Source organism: Perca fluviatilis, chromosome 10 (genome assembly GCF_010015445.1).
Source record: "Perca fluviatilis chromosome 10, GENO_Pfluv_1.0, whole genome shotgun sequence".
Taxonomy (NCBI): domain Eukaryota; kingdom Metazoa; phylum Chordata; class Actinopteri; order Perciformes; family Percidae; genus Perca; species Perca fluviatilis.
The window spans coordinates 27,308,246-27,333,592 of NC_053121.1; the positions used below are offsets into that span (position 1 = coordinate 27,308,246).

Below are 25,347 nucleotides of genomic sequence, written 5' to 3' on the forward strand. Positions count from 1 at the left end.
GTCCGACAAACTAAACCCAGTCGAGTTTCTCCTCCATCTGTGGCTCCTCTGCTTAGCTTACCCCTGCTCGGAAGTGCAGGGACTTGCCCTTTTCAATCTCAGAAACAACAGACAAGGCTCTCCTGCCGGGGGGTCAACAGACTTCTCTGCTGGGTGTCTTAAAGATGTTAAAGGCAGATTTGGGATGTGTGTTGGCTGTGTGTGTGGAAGGCTCCCTGTGACCTCATCCTTTCAGGTCGAGACAGCTTTTTTCACAGGGATTGGGTGATGAGATCAGGGGATTATTTTACTCAAGGACATACTAATGATGTCATGATTTTACCCTCAAGATCACAACTACTGAACAACTAAAACTACTGTATATATTATAGGTGCCAAATGTTTTATCAATTTAGTATAACGTTCTAAATTTGGATGACAAGCTGCCAAAACAATATCATAAATCAATCAATCAGTCATTGTTAGTCTTGACCTCTGATGATTCCTTGCTAATGTATCAAACACAGATATAGATTGATCAATAGCGGGTTTTTATTGATAGTCAGCTGTTTGGAAAATGCTGGAAGATGCATGAGGAAAATGGCAATTAGGTTATTTTGTTTTTAGCATTGGAATAGATAAATTAAATTAGGAATAAATTGAATGACTGATCCAAAAAAAAAAAAAAAAAGAGTTATGTATAGATTAGAAGAAGCAAAAGTCTCAATACAATATTTTGTAAAGCAATGATGATCTTTTTGTGTTTTGGTGAGGTTTTCGCTTCTGTATGCAAGGACGTTAATTTGTGGATGTACAGAATGCTAAATACTCACATCAAGAGTGTCTTCATTGATCACAAGCATGCCCATGTTCTTGGTCAGTAGTTTGCAGGAATGTCCTAAGATTAAACAGAAAAACAAGAAGATTATATTATGTTTCATAAAACACATTTAGAAGAATTAAAAAGACTGGAAAGTACGCACGTATGTAGGCAGGAAATACTTTAAATGAATTAAATGAAATTAAATCAAATTGTAGTGTACCTTAGATTTAATATCCCCCCCTTTAGTTTTCCAACTGATCTTTTTGGGGCTCAAACACACTTCCACCCACACACACTTCCACCCACACACACACACACACACACACACACACACACACACACACACACACACACACACACACACACACACACACACACACACACACACACACACACACACACACACACACACACACACACACACACACACACACACACACACACACAGATTAAATAGATAAAACAAAAAATAAAAAAAGAAGAAAACTAAATGAATTAAATAAGGGACACCACATTTTGTAGCAAAACATTTTAAGGGACGCCAATTAAAATGTTGCAGCTCAGAGCCAGTGTCTCGGGACATGACTAATGAGTTTGGTTTATAAGAGTTTGTCAGTTTCCTGTTTTAATAGGCAGTTACAACTCGGAGTTAGCCAACATGGCTCCCTGGGGAGCGTTCCCCTCAGCTCTTGGCAGGGACAGATGCTCAGGGTCACCAGCAAGGTGGTAGAGGGAGCCTCCCATTGGGGAAAACAAAAATGTTTCAGGAACCAAAGACTGAAGCCTTCAGTTGAAAACCGTGGCTGTATGAAAGGGCTGCCGTCTGTGGCATAACCACATGAATATTTGTGGGCTTCAACACTTTGCTTCTGTCTGGAAAGACATTTTAGTTTCTTTAAGGGGGTTACCACAAGGCCCATGTTTTGTGAATACATGGGTGGCATTGTCGGTGAGTGAAATGGAGATAAGATTGCACAAGACACACAAAAGCACACAGTCAAACACAATAATGCGCACACAGTACACGCAGAGGGGGCCTTGCATGAGGAAATGAGAGGGTTTCACCTCCGGAGCCAAAACCAAAACAGTGTTGGGGTCTGGGTCTGGCGGATTGTTTTCTTAAGTGCAAAAGGTGCAAATGTCAAAAAATGTGCCAATGTGAGGAAAATGTCTCCCCATCTCCACACTGTCTCTACTCCCTTCCCCCTTGTTAGTTCCTGCCACAGTCCTTCCGCTTAATGTGTTTACCTTAAGCTCATTTGACTGTGGCCAAACTGCCCTTTTTTATTTCACCAGAGAAAGTTGAATTCCTGGCCTTTCTCGATCTCAGCGGAACTAAACACTGCTCCCAAAGGACTTGAGGAATGTGTAGGGACACTCGAGTCACAGTAATCTCAAATGTTGCAACTGCAGAAACAAATAAAAGGTTCAGTAGGGAACCTTTTTTTTTTTTTTTTTTAAACAACAACTTTTTGTCATATTTCCTCAAACTGTCACTAGACTATCAAGAATGTGTTTCGCTGCACTCTCTTTTTTTTTACAGCTAAACAGTACACTAAAATGTGTTTCTGAAAACATTTGAGGTGAGAAATAGGCAATGCAGTAACAAAATCTTGATTCATATTTGATCAGCGGTGCAAAGTTTAACAGTGTTGACTGCACATGGTAAAGCAGGTGGGAAGCATATTTGTGAAAGAAGATAAGGGGTTGTGTGTCTCTCTGCTGAAGGGGATGATGCACCTTCTGGCCAAATTTAACACAGCAATGTTTATGTGCTTCTCATCTGTAATACCTTCATAAAAGTAAGTAGTGTTTCCCAACTAGCTGAAGAGCGGGCACTTTCCCTTCATTACATACGGTATGTTTAAGTCCCCTTAACAAACAACTCACAGCACTGGGAGTGTGTCCCAGAGCAAACATGGCTCTTTCCTCAGACGGCCAGACACACAGTGTCAGAGTAGTTACTGTACAATATGTCATGATAGTTCAGGATTAGAGACAAACAGAAACATTGACAGTCTTTACAGCTTCAGATCAAACAGATCTGCCGTGCTTCAAAATCAATAATTTGTAAAAAAAAAAAATTTAAAATAAAAAAAAAATTGAAAAAAGTAAACACTGCATTTTTGCCCAATATCCTGTGCCAAGAGTGGCATTTGGGTGGTTCAGGCCACCTCGAAACATAGAAAAATCTAAATGTGATTCACCAGTCAAATGTGGCAAAATGTGCACCATTAACCATGGCAATGGGGATCGTCTTTCAGTGAGGAAAATAGTAAAAAACAAAGTCAATATTGAGCAGAGATTTTACAGAGCAACTTAGTCAAACGGCGGTCCTGTAAAAATACTTCCAGTGAGCATATGCTTCTGCAGAGCTATGTCACATCTGGGCACGGTGGGCACAAAGGGCTGATTCAGTCAGGCCACAGTGGTAGGTATAGCCACAAATGGAGGTACTTTTCATATCTATTTTTCTGGAATCCGTGTTTAAATGTTGGATGCATTCAAGGTAGATCCGTTTGTAGTAGTTAGCCACATCTAAGAGCTGTGATACCAGTACGAATTAAGGAAACTGAACTAGAGCTGGTGGACTAGAGTTAGTCATTCACGTTCCTGATAACATCTGCAAGGCTAAAACCTCTGGGGGAGCCAGATACGTGAGAGCTGCCTCCTTGTGTACATATGCATGTTATTTATTTCATGTCAGTGCAGTGTGCTCATACATCATCTAGCATTCTACGACAGATGCTTTTGCTAGATATGTGTGACAGAGAAGCATTCAGTCAGTCAGTAGTTTGTCTTGCCGGGTGAAGAATGACCCCGGGACTGAGTGGAGCAATCTATCACAACACAGACCAGGTTCACCAGTGACTTTCCATTTGGTTTGGGACCTAGTGCACAAGCAGGGCATGCTGCACAAATATGAATTGTAGTATGTGGGTGCAACAGTTTTTAATGTAAATTATTTAACATTTTAGGGGCACCTCTCTACATTAAAAGGGGCACTCTACCAATTTTACACATGAAGTTCAGTTCACTGACCAAGAGGACTAATTCTCGGTTTAGCTTTGAGATCTAACTGTTTAACAGAAAGCCTGCATTACCAGCTGGAGATTTGGGGTTTGAAAGAAGTGGGCATTTAGGAGGCAGGAGGGGTCTAATGATTATGCAATTGAGTTGTATTATGGGAAATATAGGATGCAGTGTTTTTGTACCTTGACCTATACTAGAGAATAAAAGTCCAGATATCTTGGGAGTCTCCCGACTTTATGGATGTGCGTCTGGCTCTTACCAATGTTAATGGCCGTTTCCTGTTTGTCCCCTGTCAGGATCCAGATCTTGATGTCCGCCTTCATTAGAGTCTCAATGGTCTCGGGCACCTTATCCTGGAGCTTGTCCTCTATCGCTGTGGCCCCCAGGAGCTGGAGGTTCTACACCAGAAATGAGTAAAAGACAGAAAGAAAAAAAAAAGTCTTTAAAAAAAAGCCAGTAAGTGGCGGTCATAACAGAGGAAGGCCTTTAAAACATCATGTGTCAGAGAAACATGTGAGCCGGGATTGTGTCACTCACTCACTCACTCAGTCGTGTTTTTCCCTTCATCAGCTGCTCTTGTTTATCACCCAGAAAAAAACCATGACAGGCTTAAGAGGTTTTTGGATCAGTTACTGTGCCTCTGTGTGCATCTGCAAACACGATCTCTCCCACACAAAAACACCCACAAAATACTGTTGGTGTTTTTCCCAGAAACCTTGGTGGTTCTTTGGGGCTGGTTGTGGGCTAATATGGGCCCATCACGGGGCCAAAGATTTGACAAGACCCAGGGTTAGAGGGAAGACAGGAGCCAGCAGAAGAGGAAAGGCAGGGGAAGCTCTTTAAGTTGTGACCGGAGACCTGCTGCCTATACATCTGTAGCTCTGTCCTCTCTAATCATTTTAAACCACGCAGCACAGAAAACTGTGCCTGGGGAAGAACATGACTATAGCTGATGAGTCCTCATCTGCCTGTTTGATGTGAATTGTTCTTATGGTCCTGTGGTTTTTGTTAAAGGCACTATGTGGATTATGATACAAGAACCACTTGGATCAGGATTTCAACCCCTAAGCTAGGGTGGGACCATAACACCAGTGAATAGCCAAATGCTGGTAGATGCTGTCTCGTGTTAGTGAATTAACCATAATCTAAGGGACTGTACACTTCTGAATTCACCAGTCGCTGTGGAGAGTCAGCACTTTCCTACTCTGATCCTTATGTTAAAGAACAGAAGTTTTAACGTTGCAAACTGCAGCATGGGAGACCACAAGACTGGCAGTTTCTATTTGTTGCATTGAACACTGGCCTCCTGATTGTCTTCCTGGAAAATTCTGTCCTGGCTGAGCTAAAGTACAAGTAGTCCATAAATAATCAATTTAACCTTAAACCAATCACTAAAATTAATGATAAATGTTTCCTTCAAAGACTGAAGCAGTTTACTGTTATATGAGGGTAGGAAACTCGAGGAATGATTCAGCGAATTATACAATTCTACCAATTAACTATTTTCAAAAGCACAGTACCGTAAAAGTAATGTAATGGAAAACAATCAAGGAGAATAATAATGAGTGAGGATTATGTATCAAAGAAGTACAACATCCTCTCAACACAAAAAATAATAAAGGAATGGTATGGAAAAAGTTCACTTTTTCCTATCAAGAATGAATTATATGCACATGTAGCATTTAGTTTGTGAGTTGATGAAGCAGTAACTTCCGATGACTGATTTCACACGGTGTTGGAATGTCTCAGTGTTTTAAATTTTACTGCAACTCCACTGTGCCCCCATGTGGCGTCATCGTGTGAATTTCAAAATATGGGTGGCCCTGAGGAGAAATAAACCCCAAACCCCGGCAGCATCAGTGCCACACTCTGCCCATTAAGCAATGTACATTAAATTTTCCTCTCGGAAAGCTTTTATGTTTATTTCATGATTGATTGATTTGTTTTGGGTAGCCATGAAGAACGTGCCAAGTGGCTGATTTACGACCGTGGCTTCCTGTGTTTGACTAGCGCTTCCACATAGACCCACCTCACAGAAAACCAATTCTACCTGCTGGGGAACCCTTGAATCTCTCTCACAAAAACACACCATGCTTCAACCTTTCCAGGTGTGATTGCACTGACCCCATAAGCCTCTCACACACATTTCACAATGAAATGTGTAATGCCAGGAAAACATAACAGGAAGTCATGGCGTCAGGAACTGATACCACACAAACATATCAGTTGTTCACTTTGCAAACCTTTTCTATCAGTTCGTAGCTCTCCTCCAGTTTCAGGGATCTGTTCTGCAGGGAGGTGCAGGCTCTGCGGTAGATCTCCAGCCACTGCTGATAGGACGACTCACTGACGTCTGTCGCTGCAAAGCACAGAGTGCGCAGGCCTGGAAGAGGAAAGCAGCATCACAACACCTGGGTCAAAACATCCACACTTCTTACCATTTGACATGACTTCTTGAGCTTTTCTATACTTTTTCTTGCCATTTTGACATCTTATGGCATTTTATATTATTTTTAGGGTGACTTGTCAACATCTAGCCAGGTATAACAGGTGGCAATTAGTCGTCTATGCACACTCTAATATTTATTTCCCCAACAGCTAACATAATTACTTACCTGATACTACGCTAATGCAGCAAATCCCACCCATCTAGGCACTTGCTTTATATATGCCTTGTATTCCAAGCAGGATAAATACAAGTTCTGACGCAGTTTTACCTGGATTTAAATAACATGCAGATATTATCTGTGCAGTGTATTGTGTTTGTGGTTGAAAGTCCAAATATCTGAATGGAATTGAGCATTATAGATTCTCTGTTCAATGCAAATAACATTTAGGAAAAATCAAATATGTAGTTAATAATAGTTCATTCTTCTTGTCAGCGTGATAAAGGAAGTTATATTTTATTCAGGCCTCTCCAAGTTACAGTGACTGAAGATCTTCACAATCTATCCTGAATGCTATATTTAGCCTGCATCAAATATTCCCAATGACATCATTTTGCTGGTGTCTCACAAGGGGGCAGTATGAACACAGAACAAAAGGGAGAGTCTCTGATGCAGTTTCTTTCAGCATCACTGCGTTAGATCAACAATGCTTCAGCATACTCATATTAGGATTTACTGTTTATCAGGTAATGAGAAATGAGGATAAAGTCTAAGGAAAAGAAAACTACTTATTCTTCTGCAGCTGATGATCAAGTGGTGATAATGACCAGACAGAAATGTGGGGAGCATACTGTGTACATTAGAAGCATCCTAAGAGATGTCTGACTGGCAGACAGGGGGCGATGTTTGTCCACTCACCCTCAGTGGCAAACTGTTCCAAGTGCTTCAATGTGATCTCTTTGTACCTAGAGCTGTCTGCCAGGCGGTCATAGATCACTGTGTCCTGAAGGTAAACAAACACTGATTGGTTATTGACACCCAGAGTGGAATGAAAGGAACATCCTGGACTTGGGCTACTGCACAAATGAGTGTTATCGGGTTGAATATAGCCGTTTCTGTTGCCCTTTCTCTTTCTACTGAGATTTGCCCCAAAATCTTTTTGTTCTGAAATAATCTTTTAAAAAGGCAGTTACAGGGGAATGAATTAATTCACAACAAATAAATCTGGATCCTGTAATGGATAAATTATTCTGTGAGTAATGTCTTTTAATAACATTAAAAACCATCAATTAATTAAAGAGTTTAGCATCAAACAAAAATTAAACATAAGTAATAGTAATGACTTGTTATGCATTTAGCATTGTCCTTGTTGATATCATAAAATAAAAATTGTGCCAAACAAAAATACACATTAAAACCAAGCGAATAAAAAACCCATACTGAATGTATTTGTATAACCTTTATTTTGCAGAGATACCCATGTGTGAAATATGGTGATCTTGCTTTATGCTGCTCATTGAAAAGATTTCCTGATAAGAGCGAGCGGCAATAAGGGGAGAAGAGTGTTCAACACTAGTGTGTGTGTGATGATGAAAGTGATGGGCTGTCATGCGTTGCCATGGAGAGAGACAGACACTCACAGCTCCTTTGCAGTAGAGGCGGATCTTCCCAGATGGGGTGCGCATGATGACTGACATCCTCTTCCTCGTGCTGTGAGAGAAAAAGGCAAGAAAGAGAGACAAAGGTGGAATAAGGGGAGAAAGCAAATAAGATAATTCCCATTATAAAGGTGTTACAGCCACTATAGCAAATTATCAAGTACGTTTTGAGCTAGCACAAGCCTGAAAATAGAAATCACGGAGTTGGTAACAAGATATCACACCTAGGTCACACAATTAATTAGTACAAATCATTAGGGCAAAAGGAAGATGATAAACTATGATACCATACAATTATTTGTAGGTTCATAAATGGACTGTTTTTTTTTGTTTTTTTTATATAGCGCTTTTCTAGTCTTAATGACTACTCAAAGCGCTTTAACATAGTACAGGAACCATTCACCATTCACACACATTCATACACTGTGGCCGAGGCTGCCGTACAAGGTGCCACCTGCTCATTAGATAAACACTCACACACATTTACACTCCGATGGCGCAGCATCGGGGAACTCAGAGTTCAGTGTCTTGCCCAAGGACACTTCGGCATGGAACTGCAGGGCCAGGGATCGAACCACCAACCTTCCAATTGGCAGGCAACCTCTCTACCACTTAGCCACAGATGCCCCACAAAGCAAATACAATAAGCATGTACACCAATGGACAACAAATAACAGTGTATGGCAGTTGTACAAATAATAACTAATGAATGAGTATAATGTATTAATAATCTGTAGTTTACCTTGTAAACTCCAGCACATGAAGTAGTTCGTATCTCTCCTCCGTTCCAGGCTAAATCCAAAGACAGACAAATTAACACACTCCAAAAGGACATAGCTCAACCTCAGTCTTCTTCTGAGACAACTTATCTCAAGTAGCACGAGCCACCCTACTCAAATCAGCCTTAATAGCACATTAAATGTGTTTATCGGTTGCCTGCACTGAGCTGATGGAGGGAGAATAACAAGGTGAAATTCAATTAACTTCCTTAATTGTAGAGACTGCAAGGTACAAGACAGAGCGATTAAATAGATGCTGAGAGCTTAAGGAGGCCTAATAAAGGTTAAGAAATTAGACAAACGTCTTGGAGACAAGATGTTCTCAGCAGAAGAAAAAATTATTTGAAAATGGTTTTGGCTTTTCTGCCTCCGCCTCTTTGAGTGCAATCATCAGGTTAGCCGATTAAGGGAACAGGATGAGTGACCACCACACACTGCATCAGCTCAGGATTTAATCACATGTAATGTTCATCATTTTCCATTTCTGTGGCCCATATGAATACAAAAGGCTGAGTTATCTTTGGCGTTATGCATATTGGTTTTAGTTCAAGGTCTGTAATGGAACATCTGAGCAAAATAAAATAAATAGTGAATTAATTACATAAGTAACTGCCTAGAGATAGTCTAGAGATACACTACAACCTAAAAAATAATTGGGATGTGCAGTGTGGTTAAAGGAATAGTTCAACATTATTCACTCTCATGTCTTCAGAGTATATGTATGACTTTGCTACACAATCACATTACTGTCACTTTAACCACGCCATGGTCACTTTTCTGTTTGTTTTTTTCTGTCCTATTCTTATTTTGGTTTTCTTTATAGACCTCTTATTACTTCTTTATTTTACTTTCTCTATTTCTTTATATACACAAATTCACTGTTTTACTGGGGGGTTATGTGCCGGACTATTTCTTGGCCAGGTGTTTCCCCCTGTTTCCAGTCTTTATGCTAAGCTAAGCAAACCAGCTGCTGGCTGTAGCTTCATAGTTACACAGACATGAGAGTGGCATCAATCTTATCGTCTGACTCTCGGTAAGAAAGCAAAGAAGCCTATTTGCCAAACTTTTAAACTATTCCTTTAATAAATAACCTTAAACCCACTGTAGGATGAAAGTAATATCCTGTTGTTAAGCATGGAACATCAGAATGTTTTGTCTCTCCTCATTACACATTAGTCTTTTATGTCTGCGGCTACATGGGAAACTGTGAGATATTCCACAGCTTATGAACTGGTGAAGAAATTACAATTTTTTTCATTCATTAAATTACAGAAAAACCCTTTTCACTTGGATTAAGCCAATACCCTTGTGGTTAGTATCACACATCTATCAGTGTGTCACAACTTGTCAGTCTTTTTTTCTTGTTTGAAGTCTATCATGATACTCATATTAAAGAGTAAGTGGATCTATCCATCAGTACAAACTTGCATGCCTTTCATTGAAGTTGTCATGTCCAACTTACCATTTCCACTATGACGCTGTCCGGGGTTCTACCAGAAAACACAAAGCCAAGGTTCTGTGCTGCTCTCACCAGAGCGCCTTCATCTTGAAAGCAAATAGAAACCCAAAACGTTACAGATAAACACACAGAAACCAGTGCTGTCTCAAGATAACCTGGAATTTGAACGTGACAATCCTGACAAGAGCCATGTTCACATTTCGTACATAAAACAAGTTTATTTTGAAAAAGATGTCACAATGAGCACAGTGACTAAAAGCTGAACCAGGTAGCTGATGCTACAGCTTGCATGAGGATGCTGCAGGGCGAGTAAAAGCTCTACGCTAGTTTTTTACAGTTCACTTAACTAACGTCCTCTTTGCAGATATTCCCTGCTCCTCTTAACCCCCCAGTGTTATAATATAATAACACTAATAATATATTGAATGGCTTGTCAATCAATTTGACAATAACACAAGGTTAGCATTGTTTTCTTGTTTTGTTTTTCCCCATGAGAGCTACTTCTTTGTTTACATTTGAATCGCAGATTTAAACCTTTAAGCATAGTGACATTTTTAAACATTCATTAGGACGGCCCGTATTTTCAGGAGATTTACATAGTAGTACTGATAGGGGCAACCACTGTGACTACACCACATTTTCTGAGAGTATGAGTAGTTCACTTCACCTCCTCCAATGGGAGTGTTTTTGTGGCGTTAAAAATAATCACATTTAAGGGCATGTTTTCTTGAGTGGCAGGTGTCTCATCACTGCTGTGAATGTGAGAGACTGAGGGATCAAAGTCAGGCTCAAAGAATCACAGTGACATACACCATGCATTCTGTAAACAGGATATTTGATTTTCTAATATGATTCCTGGCTCTCTCCTGCACTGATGATTATATAAATGTCTTTATGAAATACTGCTACCTGGAGGCTGTAGTGATGTATTCCATTTGCAAAGACACATAGGCCACTAGATGAAAAATTCAATATCTCAACAACAAAAAACACATCAAGGACACAGCATCATTAATGGAAAGCACATGGAACCAGGATCACGTAGCGCTGCAGAGCTGCACCACCAGCAATTTAAGTCTCGCAATGTCATAGACCTGCAGTTTCCGTTTGACTTGTGCCGCAGGGCAGCAAAAAAGTAAGTTTGGAAGATAAACGTGCCGCTGAGCACAATCTGCAGGAAAGGAAAGTAACAGTTTCTACAAATTGATACTTGTGCCACCAAAAGGCAATGAGTGTTGCAAGTGCTAAGTTTTTTTTTTCTTCTTTTAAGCTGCATTCAGTGCTCGTGTGCTTAAGGTTTAACACTTTACACAGTGTAAGCCTGCAAAATTAAAGGGTTTTCTTACTTGCAGCATTATTTTTCTCTACATACAAGAATGAATGCTGAACCCACACAGTCATTGTGGCCATCGATTAGAAGAGTGCAGGGTCCTAACTTGATTGTTGTGCTAAATATCTGTAGAATAATATTGGGTATCATTGAAATAATTTATTTATCTGTATTTTATTGGGAAAATAGTTAGCTCTTGACAGGTGACTATGCCCATTTCAGCTGTAATAATGACTACAATGGTAGAAATTGCTAAATCTATCATTTCTAAATCTCCATGTCTAGACTGATACTATTATTTTCCTTTCCTATAGGTAGCACAGGTTGTCATGTTTGGAACTGGTCTGACAGTGACCAAACAACTACACAACACGTGGATAATGTACAGTATCCCAAAGTTATACGTGCAAGTTTGCAAGTTACAAGCCCTTTTGATATGTGCTTTGAATCTAAAAATGTAAATCTGATTAGCTGCTACATTCCAAAATACTTAGTCTTGATCGTGAACACCTCAACAGTCAAGAAGGTCTACTTGTTTCTTATCCTATATTTTTGTTTTTCTCTTTGGAGCCCCCAGACAATAAACAAAGTATGGGCAATAAAAAGGTTCCCAAATTATAATAGGATAATACCAGAGCAGCATACTGTAAATGCAAAAGCTGTATAATTTCCACAAGCTGTGTCGATGAAGGTGTCATCTACCTGGAGATGCAGCCTGGTAGGTGATTTTTCCATCCGTGCGCTCAGGGACTGCAGTGTGACAGATGGCCATCATGGTCATAAAGTCCAGGATGACAGCAGCTGTAGGCTACAGGAAGTAGAAAGGGCACTTTGACTTTAAATGTTCTTTAATTAACAGAACAACTAGAAAGACATTGATGATACTGTACAGTTTGACAGACTCCGATGTAAATGTGTGAGACACACACAAACTGCTACAACAGTTACATGTGTTGCGGGCAGCCATGTTTACGGGAAACTTCTCTTCATACATTTATGTACTGTAGATTTGGGTGAACGGTGATATGTAGCATTTGTTTAAACCTTTTTGTTGCATGAGGTATGCTATAGGATGGTTCAGTTCAATGTAGTACAGCAAATAGGCTACAAATCAAACATTAAGAAGAGTTGTTTGGAAATACTGTTTAGCTAAACACTGTTTGACTTGCTTGATTGACTACCATCTCCATTTAGTGTTGCAGAGACCCAAACCACAAATGCATGAAATGTAAAGCTAGCTGTTTGGTCTCTGACCATTACACATGCCATGTCATCATTAGTGTTGTCCATCAGGCTGGGAAGATGCACTGAATAGTTTGGTGTGGTTTGTATCCACACTGACAACCTTTTAGAAAATATCAACTACAAATTGTGTACCACAAATCAATATTTTATATTAGCAGAAAAGAGAGGGAACCGCAAAAAAATCAGATTGAGAGTGAATATTTCACTTTTCCATAAACACAACCTAAGAGGCCTGGGACCACTTATCAATTTCATAATTCAGTAAAAATGACTTTTCAAATGACATTCGTTATTTTTTTAAAGTGCATGAATACATTCTCCATGCCAATCTTGACCCCAAAACTGAAATGATTGACTTAAAACCTCACCTCTCTGCTACAAATATGTTACTGTGACATTCAGGAGTAAAACAAATAAAAATAAATAAAACTAGTAGCCTGTCTAACTCCATTAACTCCACATATTGTTGTTCGAAGCCACCGTCTAGTTTGTCCGTTTTCTGAAACACATTTGGCTCCAGTATTCACCAGTCCGGTTGGGCCCGACTAATGACTGGTTGTAACGAGACAGTAGGATCCCACAGACTGACATTTGCTCATGCATGTAGATGCGCAACATAAACTTGCTTCAGTTAATGAAAAAAGGCCTAACCTATACACTGAGGGCATTTTACATTAATGAGGGGAAACGTATGACTAACTAGCCGAGGGATAGACTCGGACAGGCATCTGCTGAGGCTCCGGTCTGAAGCTGCAGGACCACCAGCCTCTAGTCAGTGAGGCAGAGATATCAGCTACCTCCAGGGCTATGCCAGGCCTGAATCATACAGCAAACAGTAATCAGGCTATGATGGTTGTTAAAAAAGAGTTCAATAGCAGAATAAGCAATGAACCTACAGTGACACAGAAGCTCTACAGCAGATGTGACAAATATATGCCATGCTAGGCATTGTTTACAGCTTATTATTACTAAAAAAAAACATCTGCTCTTCTCCTGTTCACTTCTCAAACCAAAAGCTGTGTACACACACGGTATTGTTAAATGTCCTCTTTCTGTTGGCCATGGCAACTCTGATGAGAGATCTCTAACAGGGAACAAAGAGCAAATGAATGGAGAGGGGAGGGCAAATCAAAGGGCCTTTTGTAAATGAAAGTACACAGAGTCTATTAAAGTCCAGGTGGCTGTGAGAGTCCCCTCTGCCTCCTAGCAGCATGCTAATCTGGTCTGGGTTGACAGGTATCCTCTGAAGGACATGTCAGTACATGTGTGTGTGGCCTCTTATATTTCTATCTTTGTGAGGCGCCAGTTGAGTTTAAGACACTGAGTGTGGGGACATTTTTTTAAAGTGGCGACATTTTGGCCAGTCCTCACCTCTTCAAGTGGCTGTTTGAGAGTTTAAAACTTGGTTTGGGGATTAGGTTAGAATTAAGTTTTGGTTAAATCTACGGTAAGGGATGGGGTAAGGCATATAGTTCAAAATTTTTGGGAGTCTCTGCTATTTGCCTGTTACACTTAAGGTGTGGACACACTAGGCCGAAAATCGGCCGTTAGACAGTCTGGCGAGGTCAGTGACTCGAATCAGTTCGGCGTGTCCCGTGCCGTCGTCAGTCTGGGGGGCTGTCGGGGTTCATTTTCGACGACCTGACATGTTCAGTCGGCGGCAGGGCAGTCGGGACTCACCCGGAAATGGGGAGCGGAATGAGGTGACTCTCAAAATCTGACAAAAATCTTTTAAACTGACCTTTGTTGAGCTGAAATGAAGACAGATTCAGCAACTGCATGGCCTATTTCTCGCTTAAAATGTTTTCAGAAACGTTTCAGTGAACTATTTTAGTACAATATGAGATCGTATTCTGAACGGCCGCCATGATAGTCTGGCTTTGAATTTCCGGAGAAAACAAACCCATGTGACGCGTTCGTCCAATCAGCTGCCGGTTTTCATTTCTTGGGCAACAATACAGAGTAGCGCCGCCTGCTGCTATGAAGACGTATTACGTTTCTCAAGTCGGTGTCGCCTCAGTGTGTCCCGAGGCAGTTTTTTGGACCTCGGGGACACGACTGATCATTTCCACTGGCTTTTCTGCCGAAGGTCGGCCGTCTGGTTGCCGTGTAAGCACCTTTACAGTTACAACAAGACTCCAGGAAGTCACTGCGCTGAGCCAAGAAATAGCTAAGCCCATTAAAACCCCTGTTTACAAATTAAATTAAACAAAAAATGTTAATTTGTGAGGTATAGAGGTGGTGGTAACCAGACTTTTTTTTAACCCTCGGACAAAGCCAGGTTTGCCCATGCTTGCTTTATGCTAAGCTAAGCTAACCGTCTCCTGGCTCCAGCTTCATATTAAACGGACAGATATGAGAGTGGTATCAATCATCTCATCTAATTCTCAGCAAAAAAAGAAAAGAAAAAAAAAAAGGTTATGTTAAGGTTAGGGTTATGGTCTAAGGAATGAATTATGTTAATGACTAACCACAAGCACAGAAGTCAAACATGTGTTTGCTATCCAGGGTGGTGGTAACCTAGGCAGAGAGTACAGGGCAAGTCGTGAGCTTTGCTCTGATGGCACAATTAGAAGTGACAGCTAATATATGTGCTGCCAGCTATCACTCCCACTGACTCCTGGTTAATATGCGTCATGACAACAGTGACGGACACTCATCACTTCAGACATGGCCAGTGTGGAAAAGGTTGAAGGGTGAAAGAGAAAATTAAGCAGAGCACCCAGACGCACGAGCGAGCAAACAAACACCCACGAAGGCTGCTGAAGCTCTGCGGGCAGAGAACATGTCCAGTGACTCAAGAGAACACGAAAAGCACCAGAGGGGATGCTTGTTTTTGTCAGCACTTTTAATTCCCCTCTCCTTTAGTCTGCCATCCCCCTCAACACTGTATCAACACTACTCCTACAAATAGCCTGCAGTGACCCAAAAGTGTTGTTAATGATAAGGATTAGTAATGTTTAAGTAAGAAGCATCCTGATGGCCATATGGACAAGGTGAGATGTGAAAACATAAGGTGTCAAATAAAATGTATAATTTCATTCAGCATGTATGTGTCATACAAGTGAGAGGGAAGCATTGATGGCTTAAAGGTTGGAGATAATGTCATAATAATCTTAATGTTTCTCAAGTATATGTAAAGGAACTAGTGCAGTGCCTGTTTGGAGTGCGTACCTGTTCGGAACGGCCCGATGGCTTGTTGGTTCCCAGTATTTTTTCCCCATATCTTTAGCTAACTATAAGCACGGTTCAATCAGGCGCGGCGCGGCTGCAGCTCATCTAGAGATTCGACGAGTCCCCCTTTTTTTGTCTAGCTGTCTAACATCCAGGTAGCGATGTGGGGGAAGCAGGCCAGAGAAATCTGCACAACCGGCGGCAACAAAACAACGTGCTGGAGAGCACAAGAACCTGGGCGCTCATCTAACGTGTTTGTGTACGATTCATTTCGTCACTTGCATGTAGGGTGGACAGCGATCAGTTTTTGGCAGCTGATCACACTGCGAAAACTTGCTTGGGCAACCAGTACTCATTCCCAATGCGTATGTGACACACCGGGCATAGCACCAGCTCGACCATGGCGCTGTAAGATTACGTAGTATGAAGAGCGACAACAGTAGAGAGTAGTAGTAAGACCAAAAATCCACATAAGGAGGCACGTTAGGGTGGTGGATGAGTCAAACAACACAGGACATTCACACAGGAGACCGGGGTTTCTAGCAGAGACGGTGAACCGCAATCAATGAGCCGACCACCCCCGCTGCTGTACTGCGTATGCGGGAGATTACATACAATACATACAGTAGATACGCACGCACAGAGGTTCCTCAATTTATCGGAGATATAGGAAAATAAGCTTGTTTACTTTTGTGCTCAGAGATAGATGAGAAGAATAATAACCCCCTCATGTCTGTGCTGTAAATATGAAGCTGTAGCCAGCAGCCAATTAGTCTAGCTTAGTATAAATACTGGAAACAGGGGGAAGTAGCTAGCTAGTGGTTTCCTGGAGTCTTGTCATCACCGCAATTAGCTGAGACTCCAGGAAGTCCCTGCACAAAGAAATACTCCAGGAAAAAAAAAAGTCTGGTAAAACCCCAACATGCCGTTTTGAGACTTTTTACATTTTAGTTTTGTACAGATTAAACAAACAAGACATCACATGTTAATTGGTGAGCTTTTGAGGTGCTGGAAGGTGGATTTTGTAACCTTTTTTAGCACAGCTAAGCGGCTGCTGGCTCCAGCTTTTATATCATCTAATTGTCGGCAAAGAGACAATATTTCCCAAAACGTCTAAATATTCCTTTAATAGCAGTGCTACTATTGAGAGATTGTGTGCATTCAATTTCAAAACTCTCAAAATACATGACAGCATCGTGACCGGAGTCTTGTTATATAATAGAAGGTGACTACGAGAAGGAAAAACTATGACTCACAAAAGTGCTACAATATTAAGACATCCACCATTAACAAATCATTAGTACACCTACAAAACAACAGATAAATCATAAGCTAAATCATTACCAGAGATTTAGAGAGACTGCAGTTTCTAAACAGTGGTTGGTCGTGCACTATAATTAGCAGAGGGCGAGGGGCTATCAATATGAAACAAAAGCAGATCCTAGACAAACTCAATGTGTGGAGAGATTCTGCTGTCATAACAAAGCAAATATCACAGTGGGATTACTACTTTCCGTGGGCGGTGCTACTGTACGTAATTAGATGTGACATTCTGCCTCCCCCATGCTGTTCTGCAGCAGAGTGACTCAACCAACCAATCAATCAAAGTTTTTACCCATTTCATTACCACAGGTGGCCTTAACTGCTCCATCTAAAATCCTGTGACAAATCCCAAATGCATGTCTATATTTTGAGACACAGGCACAACTGCTAAATATTTGATTTTCTTTCTGGGCCCTTCATATGATATCCATAAATTAAAAGCAAAATCACTCTACAGCAGTACAGTTCCCCACAGTGATGAAGCAAATAAGCATGTTTTTATCCTGACAGAATAAGCTAATTAGGTTATTTGCCTGTCTGTAAAGAAATAATAATCCACCCCTCAGCAGGATTTTAATCAAACTGATATTAAAGAGAATATAGTCAACGTGTCTGTCAAAACATGTCATCTTACCATGAAACATCACAGCATTTTCACCAGTTTTAAGACACAACATAAACACAAGCCCACCACATCACTAAGGTCCACATAAAATGGCAAAAGACCTTATACAACCACACACAATTAGATTAAAAATCCTTCTTAGTTTTGTCCTAAACAGCAGCTATCACTGCAGGCGGGTGGCAGGGAACCCTGACATTACTTACGTGATTACTTTGGAGGTTTTCCAGTAAGCTCAGGTCATTAAATCCCTCCTCCTCCGATGAGTGTGTGCTGTGGCTGGAAAGAAGAGACGGAGAAGTCAAAAAAAACAGAACACACTGGAATACTTGATAGCACTGACAGCCAACTAGAGGATGTTGTTGTGACACTGGAGTAACATTTAATTAATTTGCATCATCAATGCTTGTGACAGCAGGAGTTTACATACAGTGTAAGTACATCCTTCTACTAGCACCTGACAGTGATAAGCATGACAAAAGTGTTTATGTATCAATAGCAAATGTTTCACATTTCTGCTTGAAAAATGATGGAATAGTTGCCACAAAAAAAAAAAATTAACTAATCAATTAGTCAACATGTTTTTTCAGATCTAGAAAAAAACAAATGCACCCCAAGACTGGCACCACAAAACAGATCTCAATTGTACTGACATAGCCAGTGCTGTGTGCCAACAGTATTGACATAAAAATACCAACCGCAATGCAGACAGAATGCAAATGCAAGCCCCCTGGGCATTGGTAATGTCATGTACAGTGTGACTGTACATGCAGGAGCAGATTATCATTTCACAACGCCCTTATATATATATATATATATATATATATATATATATATATATATATATATATATATATATATATATATATATATATATATATATATATATATATATATATATATATATATATATATATATATATATATATATATTTTTTTTTTACCTTCAGTCATTTCCATAAATAATAAATGCTTTTTGAATTAAACAATGCAAGAGAAATCGCTTACAGGGACACAGCAGCAGACAGGCTGAATTTCTGGCAGCTAATGAAGACCATATGACTCATATACTAATCAAAGCCAAGCCCTAATAAATTACTGGAAATACAATTAGTCAATCATACTTGCACCAGAATTTTTTTTTCGTAAACTGGCAAGATGCAAAATAATTTAATATTTATACAGGAATATAGCAAAAGAAAAAATTCATACAATCTTCTGTCAACAACAGAAAGCCATGCTGAACTGAAAAAACAGGATTTGGGATTTCAGAGAAGACCTTTTCATTTACCTTTTCATTTACCGTCCCCTCCCCCCTCCCATCTAACAGTGATTTTGTATTATAACAACCACCCGGTCGCCGACCTTCCAGGGGGGGGGATCAATCCATGATTCTGTGACGAATAGAGTCCTATAAATCAGGTATACAGCAGCTTTGTCCGTGGCACTGGGGCTTGATAGAAATGTTACTGAGGCTGCCATTAGCAACTATAAGTCTTTCTAATCCCACAGGATACACCGTTCAGATCCCTAAGAGCCAAACAGCCAGCCGGCCAGTAATACTCCCATCTACTGCACCACAAATAGGAAAAACACAGCGATGCCATCAAGCAGCAGGGCTGGAGTCGATATTGTGTTACACAGACATAGATGCACTGGAGGTTAGGGAAATTTATCACACTTGCAGGCTTTATTAAAATATGTCAGGGAGAAATCGGCAAACAAAGCCTGCATTTCTAAACCCTCCACATACATATTGTAAACACATACTGAGAAAGAGGGTGGATGTTTCAACTAAAAAGCTTGAGGTTTTGTATCATATACTGTAAAATATACAGTATGTTTTCTGATTACAGCAGGTTACATCCATGCAACATATTCCTACATGTTTGTATCTAGCTTACATTTCAAGAGCCTTACACATTTATATGTGAAGTAAAAACCTATTCTGCAACAAAGACTGAAAAACTGCAGTACTTTTGACAGAAAATCTATGGAGACATTATTACCGTTTCTAACCCTTGTACAGAGAAGGAAGCCCAAAGCTTTTCTCTACTGCAGCAGTAGCATAGTTCGCCAAGTCAATTGTCTTGATGAAAATCTGGCTGGGTGTGGCTGGGACGGTCAGTTATTGATTATCTGCCAGCACACAGAGGTCCTGTCACTATAGGAACAAGGGTGCTGGCTGTTCACAGTCAATAGCCGGAGACGGGTTCCTGATCTAACCTGCCGACACACATGCTGTCATTGAAATTAGCCATAGGATGACGACCGATCCAGTACTGGTCTTGTTTTTTTTTGTTTTATATTATCTATCATCAAGCAACCCTTGTTCCTGTATCCCAGCCTATTTGGTGTAGAAATAAAAACCCAGTTCAAAAACTCAAGTTTTTTTTCAGTGAGAAAAAAAAAAGCAGCAAAAAGAGACATGCCTTCATGAAAGCTGCTAACTTCCTTAAAACAGCAAGATTCAACATTTTGGCATAATAGGCATTGACAAACCCACATGCAAAATGGATAAGACACACCCATGCTGTTACTGCAGATCTCAACACTGTAGCAAACGGATCTCAAATTTAGGACTGTGTGTGTGTGTGTGTGTGTGTGTGTGTGTGTGTGTGTGTGTGTGTGTGTGTGTGTGTGTGTGTGTGTGTGTGTGTGTGTGTGTGTGTGTGGAGAGAGAGAATAAAGTGGGAGTGTAATCTACCACCTCGAAAATTAGTTTGATGTTAACTGGGGAAAAGGAGAATGTGCTGCACAGCTTCAGCCTCAACACAACAAAGGCTGGTAGGAAGCCACATATACGTAACCACTCAGAATTCAATAATAATTCTAATACTGCCAGCATATTATATATATATATATATATATATATATATATATATATATATATATATATATATATATATATATATATATATATATATATAAAAATATAAATATATATATATATAAAAATATAAATATATATATATATATAAATATAAACTGGAATATTTGTTTGTTATTAAGGCTGTTCTTTCACATAAACAGATATACACAGTGAAGTAAGAGCCACAGTCACATACAACATGTCCAAAGTGTACTCAACGCACACAAAAACAACAAACACAAATTGAGGTATTGTGTTCAATGTCACGATTTTCACAAGGCAAGGCAGCACTAATACATCACAGAAGCGAGGAGTGAAAAAAAACGATCACCATTTCACACCCAGTCATCTTACCAGTCGTCCTCTGCAAAACTACCCTCCTCAGCCTCAGGGACGTGGCTGTTGGAGAAAAAATTATCGTGTTGACAAAGTCTATTGTTAACATGTTCTTTGAATGTACAGACGCCAGGATTGGATTAAAGATGGGTTTGTTTATGAGTTGGCAGGTGTTAGAGTATGAAAGGTCAGATGCCAGGAAGGACTGTAGCCGAGGTGTTGTGGTTAGGTTGATAGCAGTGATTATAGCAGGTCCTCTGATCATTTACACATGATACTACTCTCATGTCCACACAGTAGGTGCCGGTTACCTTAGCTTAGCACAAAGACTGGAAAGCGGGGGAAACGGGCTGTGATCGAAATCACATATTAACCTAGTGTGATGTAAATTTGAGTGTTGCCACTGCATAGTTTGTGGATTTTGTGTATGCAAGAAATGCCTGGATCTATAACAGATTAGCAACAATTTCTTAGTATGAGACGTGAGCCTACTGGACATACTCAATCGCTCCAAAGGCAGACGGTTTAAATAATTAACCGTTGGCAAATGATGGCGAGTGACATCAAGGTACAATTAAGAGGAAAAGTAGGAGTGCTCACATTTAAAATATTTAATAATTTAAATATTACCTTAAAATATCAAATTGAGTGGAAGAGGTAATGTTGATTTAATATTTGAAATAAACTATTTTCATTTAATAGTAGCTCCGATCGGTAACGCTGTGATCGATACTGTCGTGATGCAGAGAATACGTATTGCTTAAGTATATACTTCATTGTGAGCAGTCTGTTGGTAATGGCATACTTACATCATTAATTTAGTAGGGTTAGGGTTAGCGGAGTAGTTGGAGTAATGTGTGTAGTGTGCAGTATGCTACTATGCAGTACGTTAGTATGCGATTTCGAACACAGCCACAGTGTAAAAAACACCTCTACAGTTCACTAATTAACACAACATCTCAATATTATATCTTGTTTGTATTATCGTACAAAAACCAAAGTATAAAAACCTTGGTAAAAGTTGCAGAAAAAACTCTAGCACATAAATCCCTGTAAAGCCCTCTGTTCCATTTCTACACTTTGGATTTTGTATGAATTAGCGCTGTCAGTTAAACGCGTTATTAACGGCGTTAACGCAAACCCATTTTAACAGCATACATTTTTTTATCGCAAGATTAACGTTCTTTTTGGCCTAGCAAAGTTTGTGGTTTTTTTCCACATACTGTTGCAACAACTAGTAAGGTTAGAAAAACCACCACACCGGATCTAGCTAGACCGGAAACAAAACGGGCACGCCGCACACACTTGCTTGGGCATGCGAACCGGCCACAGGCGAAGTGGGGAGAGTCTGGACTTTTCCCAGTGGGCCGGTAGTGTTTCGAGGACGCGAGGGCTAGTCTGATAATAGTTATACATTGCAAGCAACACCGCTGCTCGCGGCCGTGCCGCACTGCCCGGCCAAGCTGCCCTGCCACGCTGCCCGGCCGCGGATCCCGGCTGCAGCCTCTTATTTCAATACAAACACAGGCTAATCAGAAAGCACTAATGGTCACAACCATATAGGATTTTCAGAAATATAGGAGGATCAGTGAGCGGACCCTCCCCAAATGGCACAGCCCTGGTCGGATTGTGTTGCTGTGCTGTGTGTTGTTCATTCATTCACCATACGAACAATCATTAACAAAAAAACAACAATGGGACAAAAAGAAATCAAGGGACATTTAGAATAGATAAAAATGCGTGATTAATTGCGAGTTAACTATGACATTAATGCGATTAAATATTTTAATCGTTTGACAGCACTAGTATGAATTAAACATACTATTAGCACAATTTGGTAGTATGTTTTCTTCACTTGTCACTATGGCGCCAATCATTAATTGCCTCAGTAAATTATTGAAGTATTTATTTTACTTATTTATTAAGGGCTAGTTTTTGCTCACTTTCCTGTTATTGCTCCTTACAATTGTATACATGCACTAGCATTCATTCTAAGTTATTGTTAACTGAAAGTTTTGGGCTCACTTTCCTTTCCTTACAAGTGACAGATGTTATACTAGCTGTAATTCTTTACGGGCAAAAAGAAAAATACTGCATGCATGCGATTTAGATCTCAATATATGCTGCTGTTCTATATCCAGTTGTGTTATGCATGTTAAGTGAAATGTCAGTCCCTTCACTCATCAGTATCAATCATTTTGGTATTACATACATGTAAGATCCATTAGAAACTTACTGGTAAGAATGAAATTTACCACTAAAATAATACCATGTATATTTTGATTAAACACACTGTAGTAAAACCTGAAATGTGACTAGTTACTGTAGTTAGCAGTTGTTGTTTTTGACCAATTGTCTCAATCGGACAACAAAGTCTGAAACACACAACATTTTTGGATCATTATGCTCTTATAAAACATACTAAACATATTTGATACCAAAAAAGTAATTACATTTAAATGGGGTTATAACAAATAAAAGATATAACACTGAGGACGTTTTGACAAAATGTCTTAGGAAAAATTTCAATGAAGGGGAAAAAATTCCAAACCAAGAAAGCCAGAAACAAAATTGAGGGAATATATAAATGTCTGGGAATAATCTTATTATAGTAAGAAGCCTCCCTTTCTCATTCCTCATCAGGCAACAGCAGGAACTTTGCAACTACAGCTGCAACGTATATGTGAGCATTCTGTGTACATTTTTAAGGCCACCAATGAATCCAGTAATGAAAACAACAATGTTGGAAACTAAATGTAGTCAGAGTGCACGCTGCTCTAAAATGAGGCAACAAATTATTTTGACATCTCTGCTCTGGCAGACTAACTGCAGTGCAGTGTTTTGTTAACTGTAAGGAGTGGAGCCGACCAGACGATGTGCTCTACTGAACATTACTCTCCATTTGATTCCAACTCCGTTTGATTCATGCTGTGAGCCTGTTCACTAGTGTACCTTCAGTAAAACAGCATTGTGGTTAGCTGCATTAACAACAAACCAATCCGTCAGAACACAGGCTAATGTACAGTATTAGACGTATGTAACACAACTGTATCCAATGTACATGTCTACTGTGTAACACTTTACAATTTGAGTTTTGTCACTTGAGTACATTTAAAAAAAAAAAAAACATACTTTCACTCAAATCCAAACTAATAACACTCAGGAGGATTCTGGGAGCCTTTCTAACCTAAACCGTATTCTCCTTGAGATTTGGATTCCAATCCAGTGGAATTAATTAATGTCTACTCCCTTGGGGTTGGCTTTATTAATTACAGCAGTACTTAATTTGTGGTGAGGAACACATGCGGGCGGCAGTGTCAGGGGGGCTGTGTGTGTGCGCTGGCACTAAATTTCAAGTCACGCCACGTGCTATGCACTTGCATTTGTATTAAAATAAGGAATGTTTTCATTTTATTTGTACTCAAATTATCTTTCTTTCTTTTTTTTTTTTTGGACAAGGAAAATATACTACCACACCCTGAAATAGAGTCAGATACTTTGAAATCTGTCTTCTTACAAAAAGATAAATACAATCAGTATTGAAGAAGCATTCAGGTATGTTAATTCCAGAGGTAGAGACATGTTAGTGACAGAGAATTTAGAGTTCAATCAAAGAATATCTGCCTCACAACTACTTTCATCCATATCTAACGATAAACCTGAGGAAAGCAGACTGGATGCAGTCGAATCTGACATCTACAACAACAGCTTGCCAAGCTGTTTCACTGTTGGGTAAATTCATCAACCATGTATTCATTAAGTGTTTAAATCATTAAATATATGTCATACAGTATATACTATTTCTATACCGTAAAGGCCTAAACCTAATAAAGAAGAGCAGGAGGGAACAGATTATTTATTTGGAACAGCACTGTGTCAATTGTTTTAGGCTTCTAAAATACTGATTGGTATTAATGTGTGAAGTGTCATGGACTCAATAAAAACCCATTAAACTCGAAACTCAGGTTCAAAAATAGTGTTTCTGATCTAAAGATCCAAAAAACACAATCAACACCCAAGACATACACACAAACACATCAATGGTCTGTGAGAATTTCCCGACACATTTTGAGGAATAGTGAAATAAAGTTTAAAGAAAATAATTGGATTATACTGTATATTCTATGAAGGAGAAGAATTTACATAGTTATAGCACTACAGTGGGTTGCATTACTGTTCCAGTTAACATTGGTATTGTCTGGTGAATTATAAATACAGAACAATGAGCTGAACAGTTTTTAAATCTAACCCTCCCAACCCTTATTCTGGGAACCCAGAAGGAGCAGAAGAGCAGGCCAAATGATAGCATCATGAAAACAGCCTCGCC

The 25,347-nt window shown here is 39.8% G+C and overlaps 1 protein-coding gene across 5 annotated transcripts in view; it reads right to left on the minus strand.

The window, feature by feature from the left end:
- Positions 1-25,347, minus strand: part of atp8a1 (ATPase phospholipid transporting 8A1) — a 108,521-nt gene that overhangs the window by 38,645 nt on the left and 44,529 nt on the right. For 3 of the 5 annotated variants that reach the window (XM_039813997.1, XM_039813996.1, XM_039814000.1), the window contains 10 exons: positions 21,039-21,083; positions 18,019-18,091; positions 12,151-12,256; positions 10,122-10,204; positions 8,623-8,672; positions 7,863-7,932; positions 7,141-7,225; positions 6,079-6,218; positions 4,095-4,233; positions 813-877 (listed from right to left, as the gene is read on the minus strand). In XM_039813997.1, the coding sequence (XP_039669931.1) occupies positions 813-877; positions 4,095-4,233; positions 6,079-6,218; positions 7,141-7,225; positions 7,863-7,932; positions 8,623-8,672; positions 10,122-10,204; positions 12,151-12,256; positions 18,019-18,091; positions 21,039-21,083 (856 nt within the window). The remainder of the gene's footprint in view (positions 1-812; positions 878-4,094; positions 4,234-6,078; positions 6,219-7,140; positions 7,226-7,862; positions 7,933-8,622; positions 8,673-10,121; positions 10,205-12,150; positions 12,257-18,018; positions 18,092-21,038; positions 21,084-25,347) is intronic. The other 2 variants (XM_039813999.1, XM_039813998.1) reach the window with 1 other exon arrangement.